At 43.3% G+C, this 21,659-nt stretch overlaps 1 protein-coding gene across 1 annotated transcript in view; it reads left to right on the top strand.

Moving 5' to 3' along the window:
* Positions 1 to 21,659, top strand: part of LOC124776409 (methylcrotonoyl-CoA carboxylase subunit alpha, mitochondrial) — a 112,186-nt gene that overhangs the window by 75,208 nt on the left and 15,319 nt on the right. The window contains exons 10-12 of the mRNA XM_047251393.1: positions 18,574 to 18,718; positions 19,791 to 19,984; positions 20,090 to 20,281. Coding sequence (XP_047107349.1) covers positions 18,574 to 18,718; positions 19,791 to 19,984; positions 20,090 to 20,281 — 531 coding nt within the window. The remainder of the gene's footprint in view (positions 1 to 18,573; positions 18,719 to 19,790; positions 19,985 to 20,089; positions 20,282 to 21,659) is intronic.

The following is a 21,659-nucleotide window of genomic DNA, read 5'->3' as shown; positions in this document are numbered from 1 at the left end:
ATACATTCCATCAATCTCTTCGTCATCTGCGGAGCTAGTTGGCATATAAACTTGTACTACTGTAGCAGGTGTGGGCTTCGTGTCTATCTTCGCCACAATAATGCATTCACTATGCTGTTTGTAATAGCTTACCCGCACTCCTATTTTCCTATTCATTATTAAAGCTACTCCTGCATTACAGTTTTCAGTTATACAGCTTAATTCTGTTAAACTTTCATCATTGGGCTATGTTGGTGGATATGTCATAATGAAAGTACTAAAGGACATAGCCTGTTATACAGACAAACATCTGAGTTCAACCTTTTCGCTTAAATCTCCATACAATGGATTCGGTATATTGCCATGTCATCACAGGGAACAGCATGTGTTATCCATCTGTGCCCGTTGTGAATTTGCAAATGTAGTGTTGGATTTTGTGACAAGTGCTCTCCCATACTTGCAAACCCATGGCATTAGAAAACAGTTGGAAATATATATATAGTCCCAGAACTAGAAAAAGCAGTTTGTTGTTGTTGTAACAGTGGGGAAAACCACCCAATACTTCTTAGTGCGATTGTGTGTAAATATTTCTTACCAATTGTGCTGAAGCAGATAGCTTCCTTTGCTATAGAAACTTATGAAAAACCGAAGTTTTTCAACTCCAAACTACCGAATCGAAAGATGCTGTTTGTTTTAACACTATAAACTTGGCACTTGGTAGTAGCTGCTAACAGTTAGCAGTCAGCACTCTGCAGCGACTGGCTGAATTACACATCGTAACAAGCTCAGGTATGGAGTGCCGAGGCTGATAGAGCGTACTTGTGGGCTAAGGTCAGGGGCGATTATGTCCTTGGATTTCCCCATTTGCAGCCCATATCTTTGTCAGAATGATTCCCATTTGTCTGTGCTCCACTTATATACTTTCCTTACTGCAATATGTGTCTACAGTCCACCAGGCAGCATTCAGTCTCATGGAGGTCAGTGTTCAATCATGGTGTTTTGCTCATCACTGTAGGTAAAATGAGGGGCAGTGAGAAATATGGAGATATTGAAACAGGGAAGTATAGGTGGTGATGATGATATGAGGAGGAAGCAGCTACTTTTGTTCATGACATTGTGTGAAGCAGTGTGTTCGAAAAAATCACTAAAACTAAGCCTTGGACATGGTTTGGGAATATCAATTCATTTTGGTGGGCAGTATGTTGGTGTTCCCGCAAAAGTATAAGTGAAATTGTTATATTGTAAGAGGGTTCGCTGCTGTCAAAATGGAGGATATATTTGTGATGGGTTGGTCTAATAGGATAGATGTTCTTATTAAATCATCAGAGAGGTGCATTCAGTATCAAGGAATATTGTTCACTAAGTTGAAGAGAGTAAGGGAAACTGGATAGGAGGTGTTGATGTGGAGGAATAGAGTGTCATAACTGTTGACCCAGGGGCTGTAGGTCTACATCTACATTTATACTCCGCAAGCCACCCAACGGTGTGTGGCGGAGGGCACTTTACGTGCCACTGTCATTACCTCCCTTTCCTGTTCCAGTCGCGTATGGTTCGCGGGAAGAACGACTGTCTGAAAGCCTCCGTGCGCGCTCTAATCTCTCTAATTTTACATTCGTGATCTCCTCGGGAGGTATAAGTAGGGGGAAGCAATATATTCGATACCTCATCCAGAAACGCACCCTCTCGAAACCTGGCGAGCAAGCTACACCGCGATGCAGAGCGCCTCTCTTGCAGAGTCTGCCACTTGAGTTTATTAAACATCTCCGTAACGCTATCACGGTTACCAAATAACCCTGTGACGAAACGTGCCGCTCTTCTTTGGATCTTCTCTATCTCCTCCGTCAGACCGATCTGGTACGGATCCCACACTGATGAGCAATACTCAAGTATAGGTCGAACGAGTGTTTTGTAAGCCACCTCCTTTGTTGATGGACTACATTTTCTAAGCACTCTCCCAATGAATCTCAACCTAGTACCCGCCTTACCAACAATTAATTTTATATGATCATTCCACTTCAAATCGTTCCGCACGCTTACTCCCAGATATTTTACAGAAGTAACTGCTACCAGTGTTTGTTCCGCTATCATATAATCATACAATAAAGGATCCTTCTTTCTATGTATTCGCAATACATTACATTTGTCTATGTTAAGGGTCAGTTGCCACTCCCTGCACCAAGTGCCTATCCGCTGCAGATCTTCCTGCATTTCGCTACAATTTTCTAATGCTGCAACTTCTCTGTATACTACAGCATCATCCGCGAAAAGCCGCATGGAACTTCCGACACTATCTACTAGGTCATTTATATATATTGTGAAAAGCAATGGTCCCATAACACTCCCCTGTGGCACGCCAGAGGTTACTTTAACGTCTGTAGACGTCTCTCCATTGATAAGAACTTGTGGATGTCTGGCAAGGGAGACTGCAGAACTGATTGATTATTAGAGAGATGGTTCCTTCAGCACGGTTCAAAGAGCTAACGCTGGAAAATGAAGAATTTATGTGAATTATTAAGCAGCTGTTTGCCTGTGGTGTGAAATTGTTCCCTACAATTGGATGATTAAAGTTGTCCATGGGATCTGTTTCAATATTGTTTTACACAGTGAATTGAATGCTGTTGGGAGGGTGGTGGGGTGGGAAAGGGCAGATTGTAAAATGGGTGATATAGCTGTTCTCGGAGGTTACTGTGACTCTGGGTGAAAGATGCTCACTTCAGGACTGAGGTAGATGGTTGTGGATGGGGGTGATAGGATAGGCCTTACTCATAATGTGCTCCATATTGTATTGTTTAATGGAACAAGAAAAGGTGGTCAAGGTCCTTGTAGCAAATGTGAGGAACTACATCTGTGCAAGCTCTTTTGTAACAATAGATGTAAAAAGTGTGTTCAACCAAGTGAGAAACTGCATGAGAATGGTATTTTTTGTGTCTTGTTAGTGGAGGTATGGAGATTCAAAAGCATATGAGAAAATGGCAAATGAGATATGTTTGAATACAAGTCAAGAGGCTTATTTGGATAAGAACTGCTTGACACTGCGTGTGTGATACCTCCTAGTACTCATATGTCAATGAAGAGACATCTTGGTGTGGAAGAAGTGGTAACTGATGAACAGCAGTTACATTGGTGGATGAGGGGTTATTGTGTGATGAAGCCTTATTGTGACCAGCATTTCTTACGAAGCTGTTAGAGGGACAGATTTCTGTGTCAACTTGACTGAACTCAAAAGGAACAAGTGGATTTGGCAGAGGACATTAAGATCCTGAAGGAATAGAATATACACTCCTGGAAATGGAAAAAAGAACACATTGACACCGGTGTGTCAGACCCACCAAACTTGCTCCGGACACTGCGAGAGGGCTGTACAAGCAATGATCACACGCACGGCACAGCGGACACACCAGGAACCGCGGTGTTGGCCGTCGAATGGCGCTAGCTGCGCAGCATTTGTGCACCGCCGCCGTCAGTGTCAGCCAGTTTGCCGTGGCATACGGAGCTCCATCGCAGTCTTTAACACTGGTAGCATGCCGCGACAGCGTGGACGTGAACCGTATGTGCGGTTGACGGACTTTGAGCGAGGGCGTATAGTGGGCATGCGGGAGGCCGGGTGGACGTACCGCCGAATTGCTCAACACGTGGGGCGTGAGGTTTCCACAGTACATCGATGTTGTCGCCAGTGGTCGGCGGAAGGTGCACGTGCCCGTCGACCTGGGACTGGTCCGCAGCGACGCACGGATGCACGCCAAGACCGTAGGATCCTACGCAGTGCCGTAGGGGACCGCACCGCCACTTCCCAGCAAATTAGGGACACTGTTGCTCATGGGGTATCGGCGAGGACCATTCGCAACCGTCTCCATGAAGCTGGGCTACGGTCCCGCACACCGTTAGGCCGTCTTCCGCTCACGCCCCAACATCGTGCAGCCCGCCTCCAGTGGTGTCGCGACAGGCGTGAATGGAGGGACGAATGGAGACGTGTCGTCTTCAGCGATGAGAGTCGCTTCTGCCTTGGTGCCAATGATGGTCGTATGCGTGTTTGGCGCCGTGCAGGTGAGCGCCACAATCAGGACTGCATACGACCGAGGCACACAGGGCCAACACCCGGCATCATGGTGTGGGGAGCGATCTCCTACACTGGCCGTACACCACTGGTGATCGTCGAGGGGACACTGAATAGTGCACGGTACATCCAAACCGTCATCGAACCCATCGTTCTACCATTCCTAGACCGGCAAGGGAACTTGCTGTTCCAACAGGACAATGCACGTCCGCATGTATCCCGTGCCACCCAACGTGCTCTAGAAGGTGTAAGTCAACTACCCTGGCCAGCAAGATCTCCGGATCTGTCCCCCCATTGAGCATGTTTGGGACTGGATGAAGTGTCGTCTCACGCGGTCTGCACTTCCAGCACGAACGCTGGTCCAACTGAGGCGCCAGGTGGAAATGGCATGGCAAGCCGTTCCACAGGACTACATCCAGCATCTCTACGATCGTCTCCATGGGAGAATAGCAGCCTGCATTGCTGCGAAAGGTGGATATACACTGTACTAGTGCCGACATTGTGCATGCTCTGTTGCCTGTGTCTATGTGCCTGTGGTTCTGTCAGTGTGATCATGTGATGTATCTGACCCCAGGAATGTGTCAATAAAGTTTCCCCTTCCTGGGACAATGAATTCACGGTGTTCTTATTTCAATTTCCAGGAGTGTACTTCTGTCATGAAAATGCCATCAACAACTATTAATAAAATGAACAGTTCAGGGTTGTGTGCTGTTAGGAAGAGTTCTGGAAGGTGGATCACAAATAATCTTGCATAGAAGAGTACCTTATGAGTGCCAAGACTGTTCAAGTAGTTACTCTGTCACCGTAATCTTCAAATGAAAGGTAGTTGTGTGGAATTCCTTTATTCATTATATTTGTATGGAACATGGAACTACTTTTATTGTCATCAGAACACAGGGAATGTGTGAACTACAAGGAAGCCTCTGCTTATGGAAGGTAAACAATGTTGTGACAGACTGTGTTCACTAACAACCTGAAAATTAGCATCAGTTTTTGGCCTCATTGGAATCAGTTTTTTGGGAAATGATTAGACATATAAATTATATTAGACACATAAATTTAAATAAAAATAAATAATTTAGACATATAAATTTAAAAGAAGATGCCATGCTATTGCTCAGAGTCACATTGTAGCTGTATGATGACTTCCCATGTACCTTTGGATGTATACGATTTTGATTACCAAACCATTTACCCAAAGACGAAGGCTTCATGCTTTGAAACTGATTGTCAGCAATAAGAAAGGACGTAAAAATAACACTGGCCAAGAATAAATGGTTCGCATTTGGAATGTTTGCTTTTGCAAACACTTCAACAGTTTTTTCTCCGTTTAACATTTTTAGTTGCCTGGTTCACTTTATTTGAATATTATAAAAAACACTGATTAAATAACATGACTTCTTATTATCTTCTTTGTACATACAGATCACAGACAACTGTTTTATTTCACCACAGACAACTTGCATTCTGCTTCTACTCTAGTTGCCAAACCATGAAAACATACAGCAAACATAGTGTTTTACCATTCCAACACCCTCTTTATAATGTGATATTTGTTTTAAATAAAACTAAATCATCATACAGTATTTAAATATTTTTGCACTTGCACTCTTGCTGTTCCTTGAGTGTTGTGCATGATTAGCATCACAGTAATTATTTAGATTAATTGTGTCATCTTCCGTCTTCTTACAGAAAAGCTCATTATTTGTGGAATCTTACTTTGCATCTAAGATCTGGCCTGATTTTACGTGACAAATAAAGAAGACTTCTTATTGCTTCAAGATAAGGCTTCCCCTCTGGAACTAAAGGAGTCCTTATGGCCTTACAGTCAGTCATATTGAATTTTTCCAGTACTTCCTTTGCATTCTGTTTTTCATTTGGAAATATTCCATCCTCTGTCTTCATTATTTGTATTCCATGGTAAATATCGAAATTTTTCTACCACAAACCTCTCAAAGTTATTCATACGGTTCTTCAGCACATCATCTGCTTGTCCTTTCCTGCATGGATTCCATAATCAGCACCTGGCTTTATACTGACCATCATCTTTGACATATTAAACAACATGGCATTTTATCATTTTCTTGAAAAGACACAACGAACACTGTGTTCTACCAACATTCAAACACTCCACTATGGTCTTTGTTCGTATCTTCTTTTGGTTCTGTTTAAGCTTTTGACTTGTGATGATTGTTTCCATTGAGAGGCAGCAGCATTTTGTTGCCAGTGAACTGTGTTTCTCTGATTTAAATTATATCTCAACATTAACTTTCTTTTCCAACCCTTCCACAATCACAAGACCTGCAGAACATTGATTTCAGATTTGTAGAATATAAACCCTATTTACCATTTTGCATTCATAATGATGTGACCATATTTGATAACAGTTCAAATAGAATTGACAAAATGCTTAAAGTAGAAGTAGAGCCAAAATTAACTGTGTTCATGGGTTCTAGAAAGATTCTGGGCATGGTTGCTGATGGAAGCAGCTGTATTAATAGAAATCAGAAATTGACTTGTATTGATACTCAGTATTCAATGAACTGTGGTTGAAGCCCGATGAACAGGCATTACATGCATTGATCAAAAATGATAGTGCATTGAGAATGGCTAGTTTCTAGCTAAAATCTAGATCAGCCTATAAAATTTAAAAAGGATGACTGATAGCTGAAATCTATTATTTACAAGTCAATATAACAGTCACTGTGTGCAACAGCCTTCTGAGTGGAAGGTAACCTGATGGGTACAGTTCTATTTGTAAGTGCATTGTATTAGTGTAAGTGGGTATTTTAATTTTTTATTGTGTCTGATGCATTTTGCGTTTGTTTTCTTGCCCACCATGTCCGTGGCATGTGATAAGTCACATGTCTCCCAGGGAATACCTCAGAGCGCTCATCATTCATGTGCTGGGTACAGGCTTTGCAAACCAGGGTTTCCTGAGCTGGGGACTGGTAAGCTCCCATTATGACGGGATATCATGAATCAAACAATTGAAAAACCAGAATGGAATGTAACAATACGAGACAAGGAAAGTTGCTACTCACCATATAGCGAAGATGCTGAGTCACAATTGGCACAGTAAAAAGATTCACACAATCATAGTTTTCGGCCATTAAGGCATTTGTCAGCTGTAGACACACACACACACACACACACACACACACACACACACACAAGTGCAACTTGCACACACGTCTGGAGTCTCAGAGAGCTGAAACTACACTGCGAGCAACAGCACCAGTGCACGATGGGAGTGGTGACTGGGTGGGGGTAAGGAGGAGGCTAGGGTGGGGAGGAGGGAGGGGGAGGGATAGTATGGTGGGAGTGGCGGACAGTGAAGTGCTGCAGTTTGGACGGAGGGTAGGAGAGAAGGTGCGGAGAAGGGGGTGGGTAAGTAGCGAAAAGGAGAAAAATAAAAAGAAAAGAAATTAAAAGACTGGGTGTGGCGGTGAAATGATGGCTGTGTAGTGTTGGAATGGGAACAGGGAGGGGGCTGGATGGAGGACAGTGACTAACGGAGGTTAAGGCCAGGAGGGTTACGGGAACGTAGAATGTATTGCAGGGAAAGTTCCCACCTGCACAATTCAGAAAAGCTGGTGTTGGTAGGAAGGATCCATGTGGCACAGGCTGTGAAGCAGTCATTGAGATGAGGGGTATCATGTTTGGCAGCATGTTCAGCTACAGTGTGATCCACTTGCTTTTTGGCCACAGTTTGCGGTGACCGTTGTTGGTTGTCATGCCTACATAGAATGCAGCACAGTGGTTGCAGCTTAGCCTGTAGATCACATGACTGGTTTCACAGGTAGCTCTGCCTTTGATGTGATAGGTAATGTTAGTGACCGGACTGGAGAAGGTGGTGGTAGGAGGATGTATGGGACAGATCTTTCATCTAGGTCTATTACAGGGGTATGAGCCAAGAGGTAAGGGATTGGGAGCAGGAGTTGTGTAAGGATGGACGAGTATACTGTGTAAGTTCGGTGGACGGCGGAATACCACGGTAGGAGGGGTGGGAAGGATAGTGGGTAGGACATTTCTCATTTCAGGGCACGGCGAGAGGTAATAGAAACGCTGGCGGAGAATGTAATTCAGTTGCTCCAGTCCCGGATAGTACTGAGTTACGAGGGGAATGCTCCTCTGTGGCCAGACAGTGGGACTTTGGGGGGTGGTGGGAGCCTGGAAAGATAAAGCACAAGAGACTTGTTTTTGTGCAAGGATGGGTAGAGACTGACTGCTCGTCACTGCAGATGTGACAACCATGGGTGGCTAGGCTGTACGGAAGGGACTTCTTGGAATGAAACAGGTGGCAGCTGTCGAAGTGAAGGTATTACTGATGGTTAGTAGGTTTGATATGCACAGAGGTACTGATGTAGTCATCTCTGAGGTGGAGGTCAACATCTAGGAAGGTGGCTTGTTGGGTTGAGTAGGACCAGGTGAAGCAAATGGGGGAGAAGTAGTTGAGGTTCTGCAGGAATGTGAATAAGGTGTCCTCACCTTCAATGCAGATAGCAAAGATGTCATCAATGAATCTGAATGAGGTGAGGGGTTTAGGATTCTGGGTTTTTAGAAAGGATTCCTCTAGATGGCCCATGAATAGGTTAGCATAGGACGGTGCCATGCGAGTGCCCATAGCCGTACCGTGGATTTGTTTGTAGGTACGGAGAAGTGGGTGAGGATATAGTTGGTCATGGAGACTAGGAAGGAGGTTGTTGGTTTGGAATCCATAGGGCATCTGGAAAGGTTGTGTTTTATAACAGCAAGGCCATGGGCATTAGGAATGTTAGTGTACAGGGAGGTGACATCAATAGTGACGACCAGGGCACCGTGTGGTAAAGGGAAAGGAACTGTGGAGAGTCGGTTGAGGAAATGGTTGGTATCTTTTATATAGGAGGATAGTTTCTGGGTAATAGGTTGAAGGTGTTCGTCTATGAGAGCAGAGAGTCTCTCAGTGGGATCACAGTAACGGGCCACAATGGGGCGTCCTGGGTGGTTGGGTTTATGGACTTTAGAAGCATGTAGACAGTGGGAGTGCAGGGAGTGGTAGGGGTAAGTAGAGAGATGGACACTGGGGAGAGGTTTTGGGTTGGGTCTAAGGATTTGAGTAGAAATGGGAGATCCTGCTGGATTGCTGGAATGGGATCAGTGTGGCATGGTTTGTAGGTGGAAGTATCTGACAGCTGATGGAGTCCTTCTGCCACGTAATCCTTGCGGTTCAAAACTACGGTAGTGGAGCCTTTGTCTGCAGTTAGGATTATAAGATCGGGATCAGCTTTTAGATGGCGGACTGCGGTTCTTTCTGTGGATGTTAGGTTAGTATGCATGTTGAGGGATTTGGGGAATGATGGTGAGGCAAGGTTCGAGGATAAGAAATTCTGGAAAGGTAACAGGGCGCATTGGAGACAGTGGGGGTGGATCATGGTTGGATGGAGGAGTGAACTGAGTTAGACAGGTTCAATGTTGGTCTTTGCTTGAGTCTGATTGGTTGGGTTGGTGGCGAAAAAGTGTTTCCACTGTAGGGACTGGGAGAAGGAGAGAAGGTCTTTAACTAGTCCTGCATGGTTGAATTTGGGAGTGGGGCAAAAGGTGAGGCCTTTGGAATGGACTGATATTTCTGTGGGACTAAGGCTTCTGGAGGATAGGTTCATGACTGTGTTGCGGGTCTGTTTAGGTTTTGAGTTCTGTGTGGTCGTGGGAGAGAGTTTTGGAGGGTGGGGTAAGTGTAGTAGGTCTGCGAGACAAGGTTTGTCAGCTATGAGGGGGTGTGGGGGAGGTTTGGAGGTTGTTGTAGAAGTAGTGGACAGTGGTACTCCGAGGCGGGAGTAGGAAGTGGGCAGGATCGAGATCTTTTTGAGGTGGTGTTGTGCATGTTGCTCAAGTTCGTGCAGGGCAAGAGTTTCCATGTGTGTTACGGGTTCCAGGAATTTGGGATTACATAGCAGGAGAATTTTGCGGATGGAGAGAAGGTACTGCAAGGAGGATTGGGCTTGGTTGATATGGTTTTGCAGGACTATGTTGGTGAGGGCCAAGGATTGGCGGAATCTGAACAGCTGGAGGTCATTGTAGGAGGAGGGGTGGCAACCAGAGATGGGTAATTTGATGGTAAGGCCATTGGGGGGGGGGGGGGGATTTCATGAACCAAGCAGCAACACAGGAACAGTATGTGGGACTGTGATCTGGCTGGGGATAAGGAAACTTTGGTGTATTGACGCAGATGGAAGGAGCAAGGATCCATGGTGGTGCAAAAATGCGAAAAAATACGTAAGAAAGTAGAATTACGTCCGAAAAATTATGCAAAAATACACCCAGGGGACCCCATTGTGGCCAGTTACTGTGCCCCCACTGAGAGAATCTCTGCTCTCATAGACGAACACCTTCAACCTATTACCCAGAACCTATCCTCCTATATAAAAGATACCAACCATTTCCTCAACCGACTCTCCACAGTTCCTTTCCCTTTACCACACGGTGCCCTGGTCGTCACTATTGATGTCACCTCCCTGTACACTAACATTCCTAATGCCCATGGCCTTGCTGTTATAAAACACAACCTTTCCAGACGCCCTATGGATTCCAAACCAACAACCACCTTCCTAGTCTCCATGACCAACTATATCCTCACCCACAATTACTTCTCCTTACCTACAAACAAATCCACGGTATGGCTATGGGCACTCGCATGGCACCGTCCTATGCTAACCTATTCATGGGCCATCTAGAGGAATCCTTTCTAAAAACCCAGAATCCTAAACCCCTCACCTCATTCAGATTCATTGATGACATCTTTGCTATCTGGATTGAAGGTGAGGACACCTTATTCACATTCCTGCAGAACCTCAACTACTTCTCCCCCATTTGCTTCACCTGGTCCTACTCAACCCAACAAGCCACCTTCCTAGATGTTGACCTCCACCTCAGAGATGACTACATCAGTACCTCTGTGCATATCAAACCTACTAACCATCAGTAATACCTTCACTTCGACAGCTGCCACCTGTTTCATTCCAAGAAGTCCCTTCCGTACAGCCTAGCCACCCATGGTTGTCACATCTGCAGTGACGAGCAGTCAGTCTCTACCCATCCTTGCACAAAAACAAGTCTCTTGTGCCTTATCTTTCCAGGCTCCCACCACCCCCCAAAGTCCCACTGTCTGGCCACAGAGGAGCATTCCCCTCGTAACTCAGTACTATCCGGGACTGGAGCAACTGAATTACATTCTCCGCCAGCGTTTCTATTACCTCTCGCCGTGCCCTGAAATGAGAAATGTCCTACCCACTATCCTTCCCACCCCTCCTACCGTGGTATTCCGCCGTCCACCGAACTTACACAGTATACTCGTCCATCCTTACACAACTCCTGCTCCCAATCCCTTACCTCTTGGCTCATACCCCTGTAATAGACCTAGATGAAAGATCTGTCCCATACATCCTCCTACCACCACCTTCTCCAGTCCGGTCACTAACATTACCTATCACATCAAAGGCAGAGCCACCTGTGAAACCAGTCATGTGATCTACAGGCTAAGCTGCAACCACTGTGCTGCATTCTATGTAGGCATGACAACCAACAACGGTCACCGCAAACTGTGGCCAAAAAGCAAGTGGATCACACTGTAGCTGAACATGCTGCCAAACATGATACCCCTCATCTCAATGACTGCTTCACAGCCTGTGCCACATGGATCCTTCCTACCAACACCAGCTTTTCTGAATTGTGCAGGTGGGAACTTTCCCTGCAATACATTCTACGTTCCCGTAACCCTCTTGGCCTTAACCTCCGTTAGTCACTGTCCTCCATCCAGCCCCCTCCCTGTTCCCATTCCAACACTACGCAGCCATCATTTCACCGCCACACCCAGTCTTTTAATTTCTTTTATTTTTATTTCTCTCCTTTTCGGTACTTACCCACCCCCTTCTCCGCACCTTCTCTCCTACCCTCCGTCCAAACTGCAGCACTTCACTGTCCGCCACTCCCACCATACTATCCCTCCCCCTCCCCCCCCCCCCCCACCCTAGCCTCCTCCTTACCCCCACCCAGTCACCACTCCCATCGTGCACTGGTGGTGCTGCTCGCAGTGTAGTTTCAGCTCTCTGAGACTCCAGACGTGTGTGCAAGTTGCACTTGTGTGTGTGTGTGTGTGTGTGTGTGTGTGTGTGTGTGTGTGTGTGTGTGTCTACAGCTGACAAAGGCCTTAATGGCCGAAAACTATGATTGTATGAATCTTTTTATTGTGCCTATTTCGACTCAGCATCTCCACTATATGGTGAGTAGCAACTTTCCTTCTCTCGTATTGGGATATCAGGAATATTGGCGTAACCACCCACATCGTGAAGAGGCTAAAAACCTCTACAGTAATAATAATAATAATAATAATCTGAAGGTGTGCTGCGTGCTCATGAGATGCTTTGCTTTTAGCAGGCAAGCTCTGAGGAACCTCCTGAAATCAGTTGTATTAAGGCTGACCCAGGGAGGGGGGCTCTGTTTGGGTTGACCCTTATTTCCCTAGCTGCTCGTGGGACTGAGATGGAACTCTTGAACTTTTCCATATAACCTGCCACTGGAATATTGTATGGCTGGTGGGTATCAACACCCATCCTAACAAGAGGGCTCATATTACCAGTTTTCCTGATTCAGGAATTCTTTCCAATATTTCAGTTTATAGTAACAGAACACATGCTGTGAGGCAGAATTATTTTTAATAATTAAAAGCAAAGATCTAAACAATGAGTAAGTTTCACCTTTCTATATTCAAAAGGGTTTAGGGGGCATTGCTGGCACCTTAAAATCTATTAAGTGATTCAGGAATGGAACACTATTGGTTGAAATGTCTAGTTCCCAACAAGGGGAACAAAACTCCAGACAGCTAAATGCCTCTGGTAATATGCCACTGAAGTGGAGCTACACAACACCCTGAACTATGCAGAAATGTTACTGATACCCCTAAAGAAGAATTTTGAAGGGTATGTGTATTCAAGATGGTGTGATTGATGTGCAAAACATCATGAAGATGTAGGGGGCGAGCTGGTGAAATCTGATTCTTTTAGTCTTATGTTCCATGGTACAACATTTCCAGACTGTATCGAGGCTGGTTTCATTCACATAACTGTGAGGCCTTATATACCCAACCCAGTATGCTAGTTTATATGTCAGCACCTTGGGCACACCACTCTGTGATTTAAGGGGGTGCCACTTGTAGCAAATGTGGTAAGACCATCCATGAAGGATTTGTTTTTCATCTCCTCCGAAGTGTGTTAACTTCTGTGGGGCTCACCCATCTGAAGTAGAAACTACAGTGTGTACCTTGAAGGAAGAGCAATATGGGCCGTATTGTAGAGCTTCCGGCATCGAAAATGGCAGACTCAGTAAACAGCCAGCACTGCCACTAGCACTACTGTAGTTGCCTCTCTGAAGTCTCCTCTGGCAACCAAGCCAAACAGGAAGTGTTTTTTTGCAGAAGGTGACAGATCATAAACGGTCAGCTCAAACAGAACTCATTCTATCTGATGGTTGTAAGGATTTGGCTTCATAAACTGTGATGCCTGCCTGGAGCAGAGCATCTGTCTTAGCCTCCGACTGACGCAGGTATCCCTGCTTCAGCCGAGAGACAGGATGAAAAGAAAACCTTACTGATAAAATGGCTCTCACACTGCAGCAAAACATCAGGAGGTTTAGGATGCATAAGAGGGAACTGAAATACTTAGCAGAGGAACATCCTCTGTGTGTGTTTGTTCACAAGAGATCCATTTTAAATCTACTAACGCCTTCAAGTATGACCTGGCGGGCGAAAGGGCCAAGACAAGGGTTGCCGTGTTTGTCGTCAACACAGACTGCTCTTGTGCACTATCCTTGGGTACTGATCACCAAGCACTTGCTGCTGATGTTCATTTGGATCAAAGGATCACTATATACTCTGTCTTTACTCACAGATCTTGTAGAGAAATGCCCCGTATCATTTCTCCTGCTGGCAGACTTCAGTGCCCATGGGGCTCCCACTCTACTTGCCCCAGGGGTCAATGCTGTGTATGATTTAGCAGGTTTCTGTTTGTCCTCCAGTGCCGCAACTACAACTCATCATTTGCAACTTACGGTGAAGAGGTTATAAAAGTGGCGAGCAGAGACGGGTTTTACGTTGACTGCAGATGAGAGAGAGAGAAAGAGAGAGAGAGAGAGAGAGAGAGAGAGAGAGAGAGAGAGTGTGTGTGTGTGTGTGTGTGTGTGTGTGTGTATGTATGTGTGAATTTTAACCATTCTCTTCATGTTTTTAATGTAACTGATTCCGTATGATGGACACCATTATGCATTTTAAAGACTTGGTGAGGTTTCTGGATCTAATTGTTTGTTCCAGACTGTCATCGTTACCACAGCTAAAGGATCCAAAGGCAAGGATGCAGAAAGCACTGAAATCATAAAGTGTCTTAGCCACAGATCTTGGCGAATGGTAGGGCATATCTGCTCGGTTATAGGGCCTTCATAAGATGACGACTATAGATGCACGGTATACAAATTGGTGATACCTTTGTAGCTGAAGATCATTGTCACTATCCACCATATGGAGATCAGGCTGGTCACGGGATCTTGTATGACCAGCCCTGTACCCAGTTCGTATGGTGAGGCTGGGGAACCGGCACTCACCATCCAGCAGCAGATCCTTACAATGGGTTGAACATGTAAGATCGTCACTGCACCCAGTCCACCAGCATGCCGTACTGTTGCTCATCCAGCTACAAATTCGTGTGGAGCAAGGACAAACCACACTCAGGATTGTAACTGACTACCCTTGTGGTTACTTCAGAGACTTAGAGTAATCTTAGATTTGGTGCAGTCCAGGAGATGCTGCACTCCTGCATCTGTTTTTAATGTGTTATTTTGTGACATTTTAAATAGGTATCACAACTATACAGCTGTATTCACGGATGGGTCTAAGCAAGGGTCTCCATTGGCTGCTCTGTTATGAGGCTGTTCAATAAAGAATAATCATAATTTTTTTGGCAGTGTACCATTACTCATCATAATTTTGGTGGTCCTTCTCAAAATAGTCTTCTTTGGATGTGATTTGCTTGTCCCAGCATTTCTGCCAGTCTGCAAAGACATGCTGGAAACAATTTTTTTGAAAGGTCTGTAAGAATTGCTTCCACGGCCTTCACTACTGCGTCAGATGATGGTAAATGCCTCCCAGGAAGGTGTTTCTTCGTGTTAGAGAATAGAAAAAAGTCACACAGAGCTAAATCTGGACTATTGGAAGCTGAGGGATGCATTTCACGTTGGTTTTTGCCAGATTGTAAGTAATGACACAATACGAGGCCATACATTATTGTGGCGGAGCATCCAATCTGTTTCAAGAATATTTTGGTCTTTTGTGCCTGGATATAGACTTGCAAAGTTGTCCGGGTGTTGATGTGTGTGCAGCAACAACATGCTGATAAACCAGTCCATGAATACGAAAAAATTATATGACCACAACTTTCCCAGCAAAAGCAAACACTTCTGCTTTTTTGGAGGTTGGCAGTGGAGATTTCCATACTGAGCTTTGCTGTTTGCTCCCAGCATCAAAATGATGTAGCGAAGTTTCATTAGCAGTGATTACCTTTGAATGAGACTCTAGATCTTCTTCTAACACCAACTTCAGCTATATGCAAACCTGTATGCAAATGTGCTTTTGTTCAGGAATCAGCAGTCTTGGAACCCACTGTGCGCAGAAATGACTCGTTTATATATTTTCTGTCAGCTACTTGTCTGTGGCACCCAATGAAATTTTCAGTACTTCTGAAAGGGCTCATCTGTTTATTCATTGATCCTCCCTCACACTGAAAATAACAGCGTTGATGATTTTTGCTGTAAGAGGTGCTGCAATGAACCATCTGCCAGGCACTTAATTGTGAAATGCGGAGTAGTCATGTTGTTGTAGATGTAATTGGAGCATCGGCCCTGCCTTCCTTTGAAATTGATTGTGCCCCTCTTTAAACAATTTAAACCATCTTCAAGCTGTGCTGTAGGGAAGAACAGGCTCTCCATAGGCTTCCTGTAAGATTTGATAGGCATCAGCTGAAGTTTGCTGAGACAGAAACAGACTTTCCAAGATGCATATTGTTGATTGTGTGTCACCTCCATTGTTGCAGTAGGTTGTTTTTTTTTTTGGGGGGGGGGGGGGGGGGGTGATGTAGTCATGTTTCTCTGTGTAGTTACTTTAGTTCTTCTATTGTATTATTTGTAACAGAATTATGAAAAGGATAGTTGTGACCTACCATATAGTGGAGATGCGGAGTCAGAGATAAGCACAATCCAAAGACTGTCACAAAATAAGTTTTTGGCCAGCAAGGCCTTTGTCAAAAATAGACAACAGACACACACACACACACACACACACACACACACACACACACACACACGTTGTGACAGTCTTTTTGTTGTGCCTATCTGCGACTCAGCGTCTCCGCCGTATGGTAAGTAGCAATTATCCTTTTCATAATATTGTTACATTCCATCCTGGATTTTCCCTTGTATTATTTGTGTTTTAATTACCAGTTTTCTATATATTTCACCAATTTTATGTTAACTTAAGAGATGTGAGATAGTGTGATTGTGCAAGTGAGGTTAGGAGTGAGTGAATGGAATTATGCGGGACTTACTCCTCCTGGTTTTATGACCTTTTTAACTGTTTTAACCACATTTGTTTCTACTACTTTTCTCATGGCTTTAATCTTTAGTGCCTACAATAAACCGCAAACTCACAACCACATGCACCCACACGTGTACACTCGCATGTGAATGAACACACACACACACACACACACACACACACACACACACACACACACACACAGATATATATGCGTGTGGTCCCCCCCCGCCCTCGGCCCTCCCCTGCCCACACACACACACACACACACACACACACACACACACACACACACGCGCGCGCAGAGTCAGTGTGTCTATATAGTATTGTCTTTCTGGGATCCTGTCAAATGGATATACTATGATGGTAAGGTTGTCTTTCCTTTGAATGAGCATAATTGTTTCAGTTTTCCAGGACCAAGTGGCTTCATTTTGTTCTCGCCCATTGAATCTTTGCAGAAAAAGAAAGTTAGCCAAGAGGTTAAAGTGCATGTGGGTGTGCACTTCCAGTACAGTCTATTCCTGTTGGTGTTGTAAATCAGTTCCAGGGAAAAATTGTACTGATCAGAGCAATTGAAGAATTTATCACAAAAAAGTCAGCTGTGTCTTTCTTAATGTGAACTGTCTTGTGCTGAACAGCGATTTCTCAAATCCCATAGCAATGCTTAAATCTAGTCAGCCGTACTGATGAAGTGTTGAATGAAAAAAACCCTCCAGTTTCATACAACTCCCCTGCTTTCTTTGTTTTTCTTTAGATGTCTCACTGTCTGTATACTGTCCCCTAATCCTGAGAAAATTTTGCTGCAGATTCACACTTTCCTAACTTACTTATAACTTCTGATTTCTTTTTGAAAATAAGAAAATATGATTACATTTATCTGTCAGCTTTTAAACATCTGTAGACAGTCCATTATGTCAGCAACATGAAGAAATGTGATACAGATTGACACTCATTATCAGTGATCCAATATAGAAATTACAGTATTGTGATTGGTTGGCAGCCACAAAAGGGCAATCAGTGATGCATTCCTCCTGTCAGTGTTTAATTATATGCGTTCATTTCATATCAGCATGGAGGAAGAATTCTGAAGGAAACTATTCCTGAGAAATTGTTTTCTTCTACTATTGATATTAAGGAATTTTGACATTATTGATCTATAGTCCTAAGGAAAGGGCTAGGAAAATATATAGCCCCTCCCATTCCCCCCCCCCCCCCCCCAAGTGTTGTCGGGTGCATTTTCTCTGGCCTTTGAGCAGATGCTTGCAGTGACTGAGCAGCATTTCTGCATGGTGGCAGCTGTCAGCGTGGTGCAGTGTGCTGCTGAGCGACTGCTGGAGTACCTGTTATTCCCTATGATCTGCTGTTCCTTTAGTACATATCAATAAAACGAATATCACACTAGATTAATTTTGGACTCCTCTATCAAATGGACATGTAAAATTCCCCTGACAAAAAAGAGAAAAGAAAAAGAAAAAAAAAGATTTTGCAAATAAAAGGAAACTGATGCTTTTTGTTGATAACACAGCATCATGTGAAAGACATGATGAGCAGTATTTGTTGGAGTGACTGCAGCTGCACACTGCAAATATCTGCCAAAACACCAGATAAAATACACCTGACAGTTCTTAGGAGGACATCGTGTACTGACAGGAAGTCAGCTGCAGATGTGTCGCCAGGATAGAGTCCCTGCTGAAGCTGAAACGGAAAACAAAGGAAAAAGTGTCAGAGATTTCTGCCAGTGGTAATGAGACCCACATTGTCTTTCCTCTTCTTTCTGTAACATATTTTCATTCTTGAAATAAATATTTCCTTTTTTAAAAAAAATTCTGTAACACTAACAAATTGTCTTTTAGGTATTAATATGATTTTCTCATGACCAATATTCTATGCATATATACAATATCACATGTTAGTTTTCCTTGTGTTGCAGGCTTTCCTGGCTCAGTTACTCAAGGAAAAGGAGTTGGCAGTTAAATCAGTGCGCAATAGCAACAACCCATTTGCAACTGAAGTGGGTTTTCGATTAAATCATCTTTTGAAGCGCACTGAAATCCTCAGTTGTCCAGGCATTGAGAGTAATAAACACCATCTCTCTAACATATTACATATTTGTGGGGAATAGTATCAATATTTGTGCGTATGAGGTAACTCACAGTATTGTCTATGTTGTTGTTGGTTGGAAATGCCCCTTTTTGCATCAGTTTATTACTGTTTTTCTTATGAAACCCAACCACATTAGAGTTTGGTAATGTTTCCTTACTAATCTGATATAAATTTTCTTTTTTGATTTGTGAACCTGGGATCAAATTTCTGCTGTTTAGTGTTAGATTTCTTTGTTCGTGACGTTTTTGTTAAAGAAATTAGCAACTGTATAGTATTTGCTGCAACGACTTAATTGTTTCCTTCTGTGGCATTTAACACAAGAGTTTAAGAGTTTAATAACTATAAAAAGGGCTCCTAATTGTCTTTCCAGATCTCCAGTAAAAGACAGCATTTGCTTTGGGACTAAAGGTCACCAAACATGCTTAGTTTTGTATAAATTATTTCTAATCTTTGTTGTGGGTTTTAATAAATACTAGTTTATTATCAGTTTTGAAGCAAAATTTCTTGAGAGAGAATATTAAATTTCTTTTTTTTTCCTGGAAACATAATACTTCAGACACTTCTTAGTGTATGCACCTGAAAAACAATAGTTTTGTTGTAAGCAGATTTGGATGGGCTTTGAACCATCAATATTTGACTATGGCTATCAGGTTACATAACAAATTTTACAGTTCTACAGTATGTATTTTACAGTTCTACAGTATGTATAAAATATTTTTGGAGTAGATGTGCATGTGTGTGAAAGATTTGTTGGGCAGCTTTAACTGTTTTTTGCCGGGTAAATGTTTCAATAATGCTTAGTGATGTTTATATATCTGTAGCTCAGTTTGTATGTGGTGTTTGTGCATGCATGCCTCTCTCTCTCTCTGTGTGTGTGTGTGTGTGTGTGTGTGTGTGTGTGTGTGTGTGTGAAATATGTCATTTATTTACATGTATGTTTTAAACATATTACAGGCCATTTACTGTCATAATATTTATGAGGAATAATATGTTGCCTATCTTATGATATTATATGTATGCATAACTTTTGACATCTCATTCCAGGTATAGCAGCGGATATTACATATAACAGAGACAAATCATATGTGATTAAAATAAAGGGAAATGAAAAAGAATATACAATAAATGGGGAACTTACAAAGTCAGGAGATTCATTTGATCTTTCTTGCTCAATTGATGGGCATGTTATAAAATCCCATATTTTCTTCAGCGAGAGTGACATATACATATTTACAAAAGTAAGATATAAGTTTACATTTTCAGTTTGTGATTATTTTGAACACACTATGTTTTTATACTTTAGTTGGAAAATTTTACCTTATACCACTTCAATGACTTCACAGGATGGCAGTCACAAGTTCAATATACCATTGCCAAAATACATGAAAGAATTAGAGGAAATGAGTTCTGGAGTGAGTGGAAGCAATGCTGCAACAGCTCCAATGCCTGGTGTTATAGATAAAGTGTGGGTCTCGGAAGGACAGACAGTGGAAGTAGGACAGCCCTTAATGATTATAATTGCCATGAAGATGGAGGTATGTTAACTTAGTTGTCAGATATGTATCACAGCATCCTAATTTTGTACTTTGCAGTAGGAAAGTCAGATGTTAAAATAATAGAAGTTTTGATGAAATAGTTCTTGGGTGATCGGCCAGATGTCAGTGTTTGACACACACAGTATTTCAGCAAGCAGCCACATTGCCATTATCAGGTGCACTGCCAAACTGAATGTCTTGTAGCTGATGTGGGGCTTACATCTCTTCCCTCCCCCTGTCCCGCTCCCCCCACCCTTCTGTCAGTAGTTCACAGTGATGGGGAACCTTTATACCCCACTGTTAGCAACATGGGTGACTACCTAGCTCTTTGTCCAAATATTTCTGTTTGTTTATTCAAAGCTGACTTGCTAAATACTGGAAGAATGTGTGTGTTCCTTATGTTGGAAAATGTCCACATTATATTCACAACTTTATGGATTTTGTTGGGCATCTTAAGAAATTTAGGCTTAGTGATTGTGACATCCTTGTGAGTTTAGAGATTCTCTCTTTTCACCAGAGGTCTGTAGAAGAATCTTTGGAACTTATCAGCTGAAAATTTGACATAGAGACGACCACCCTTTTTAGTCATGTCTCTATGTTGACATACTTTATTGCTGATGGTTACTGTGAGCAGATGGAAGGCGTAGCCATTGGGAGTCCATTTTCACCAGTTGTTACCAATTTGTATATAGGACATTTCAAGGAGGAAGCCCTGGAAACAGCTCAGTGGAAGCATACGTGCTTCTTCCAGTATGTCGATGACACATTCATGTTAGGTCCACATGGAAGGGTCAAGCCGAATGATTTCCTCAGACATCTCAATTTCATAAACTAGAACATCAGTTTTACAATTGAAATCAAAGTGGGTGGAGTGTTCCACTTCCTGAATGTCATGGTAAAAAGAGGAGCAGACGACACAGTGGGCCACAGTATGTACATGTACCATAAGAAGACGCACACCGACCTGTATGTTTATGTGGACAGCTGCCACCACTTGGTGCAGAGGAATGGTGTGCTCAAAACATTGGTACATAGGGCTCACACCCTCTTTGCTAATGAGAACATCAACCAAGAACTTAAACATCTGAGGATGGTGTTCTGGAAAAATGACTACGCAAAGCGTCATATTAGGCGAGCTCTACATTCCATACCAACTGTACAACTGGCAAAAACAGAAGAACAACTCAGAAGGATGTGACCATTGCATTTATTCCATTTTGTGGTGAATTATCTGGGAATATTGGATGAATTCTTTGGAAACCTCAAGTGAAAACTGTCTTCTGCCCAACGGGTAAAACACACACACTGCTTGGCAGTGTCAAGAATGACTACGGAAATCCAGGAGCTATGAGATCCCCTAGCAGTTTAGCATGACTGC

This window comes from Schistocerca piceifrons, chromosome 2 (genome assembly GCF_021461385.2).
Source record: "Schistocerca piceifrons isolate TAMUIC-IGC-003096 chromosome 2, iqSchPice1.1, whole genome shotgun sequence".
Classification (NCBI taxonomy): Eukaryota; Metazoa; Arthropoda; class Insecta; order Orthoptera; family Acrididae; genus Schistocerca; species Schistocerca piceifrons.
The sequence above is the reverse complement of the archived record's forward strand: the minus strand, read 5'-3'. Positions and strand labels throughout refer to the sequence as shown.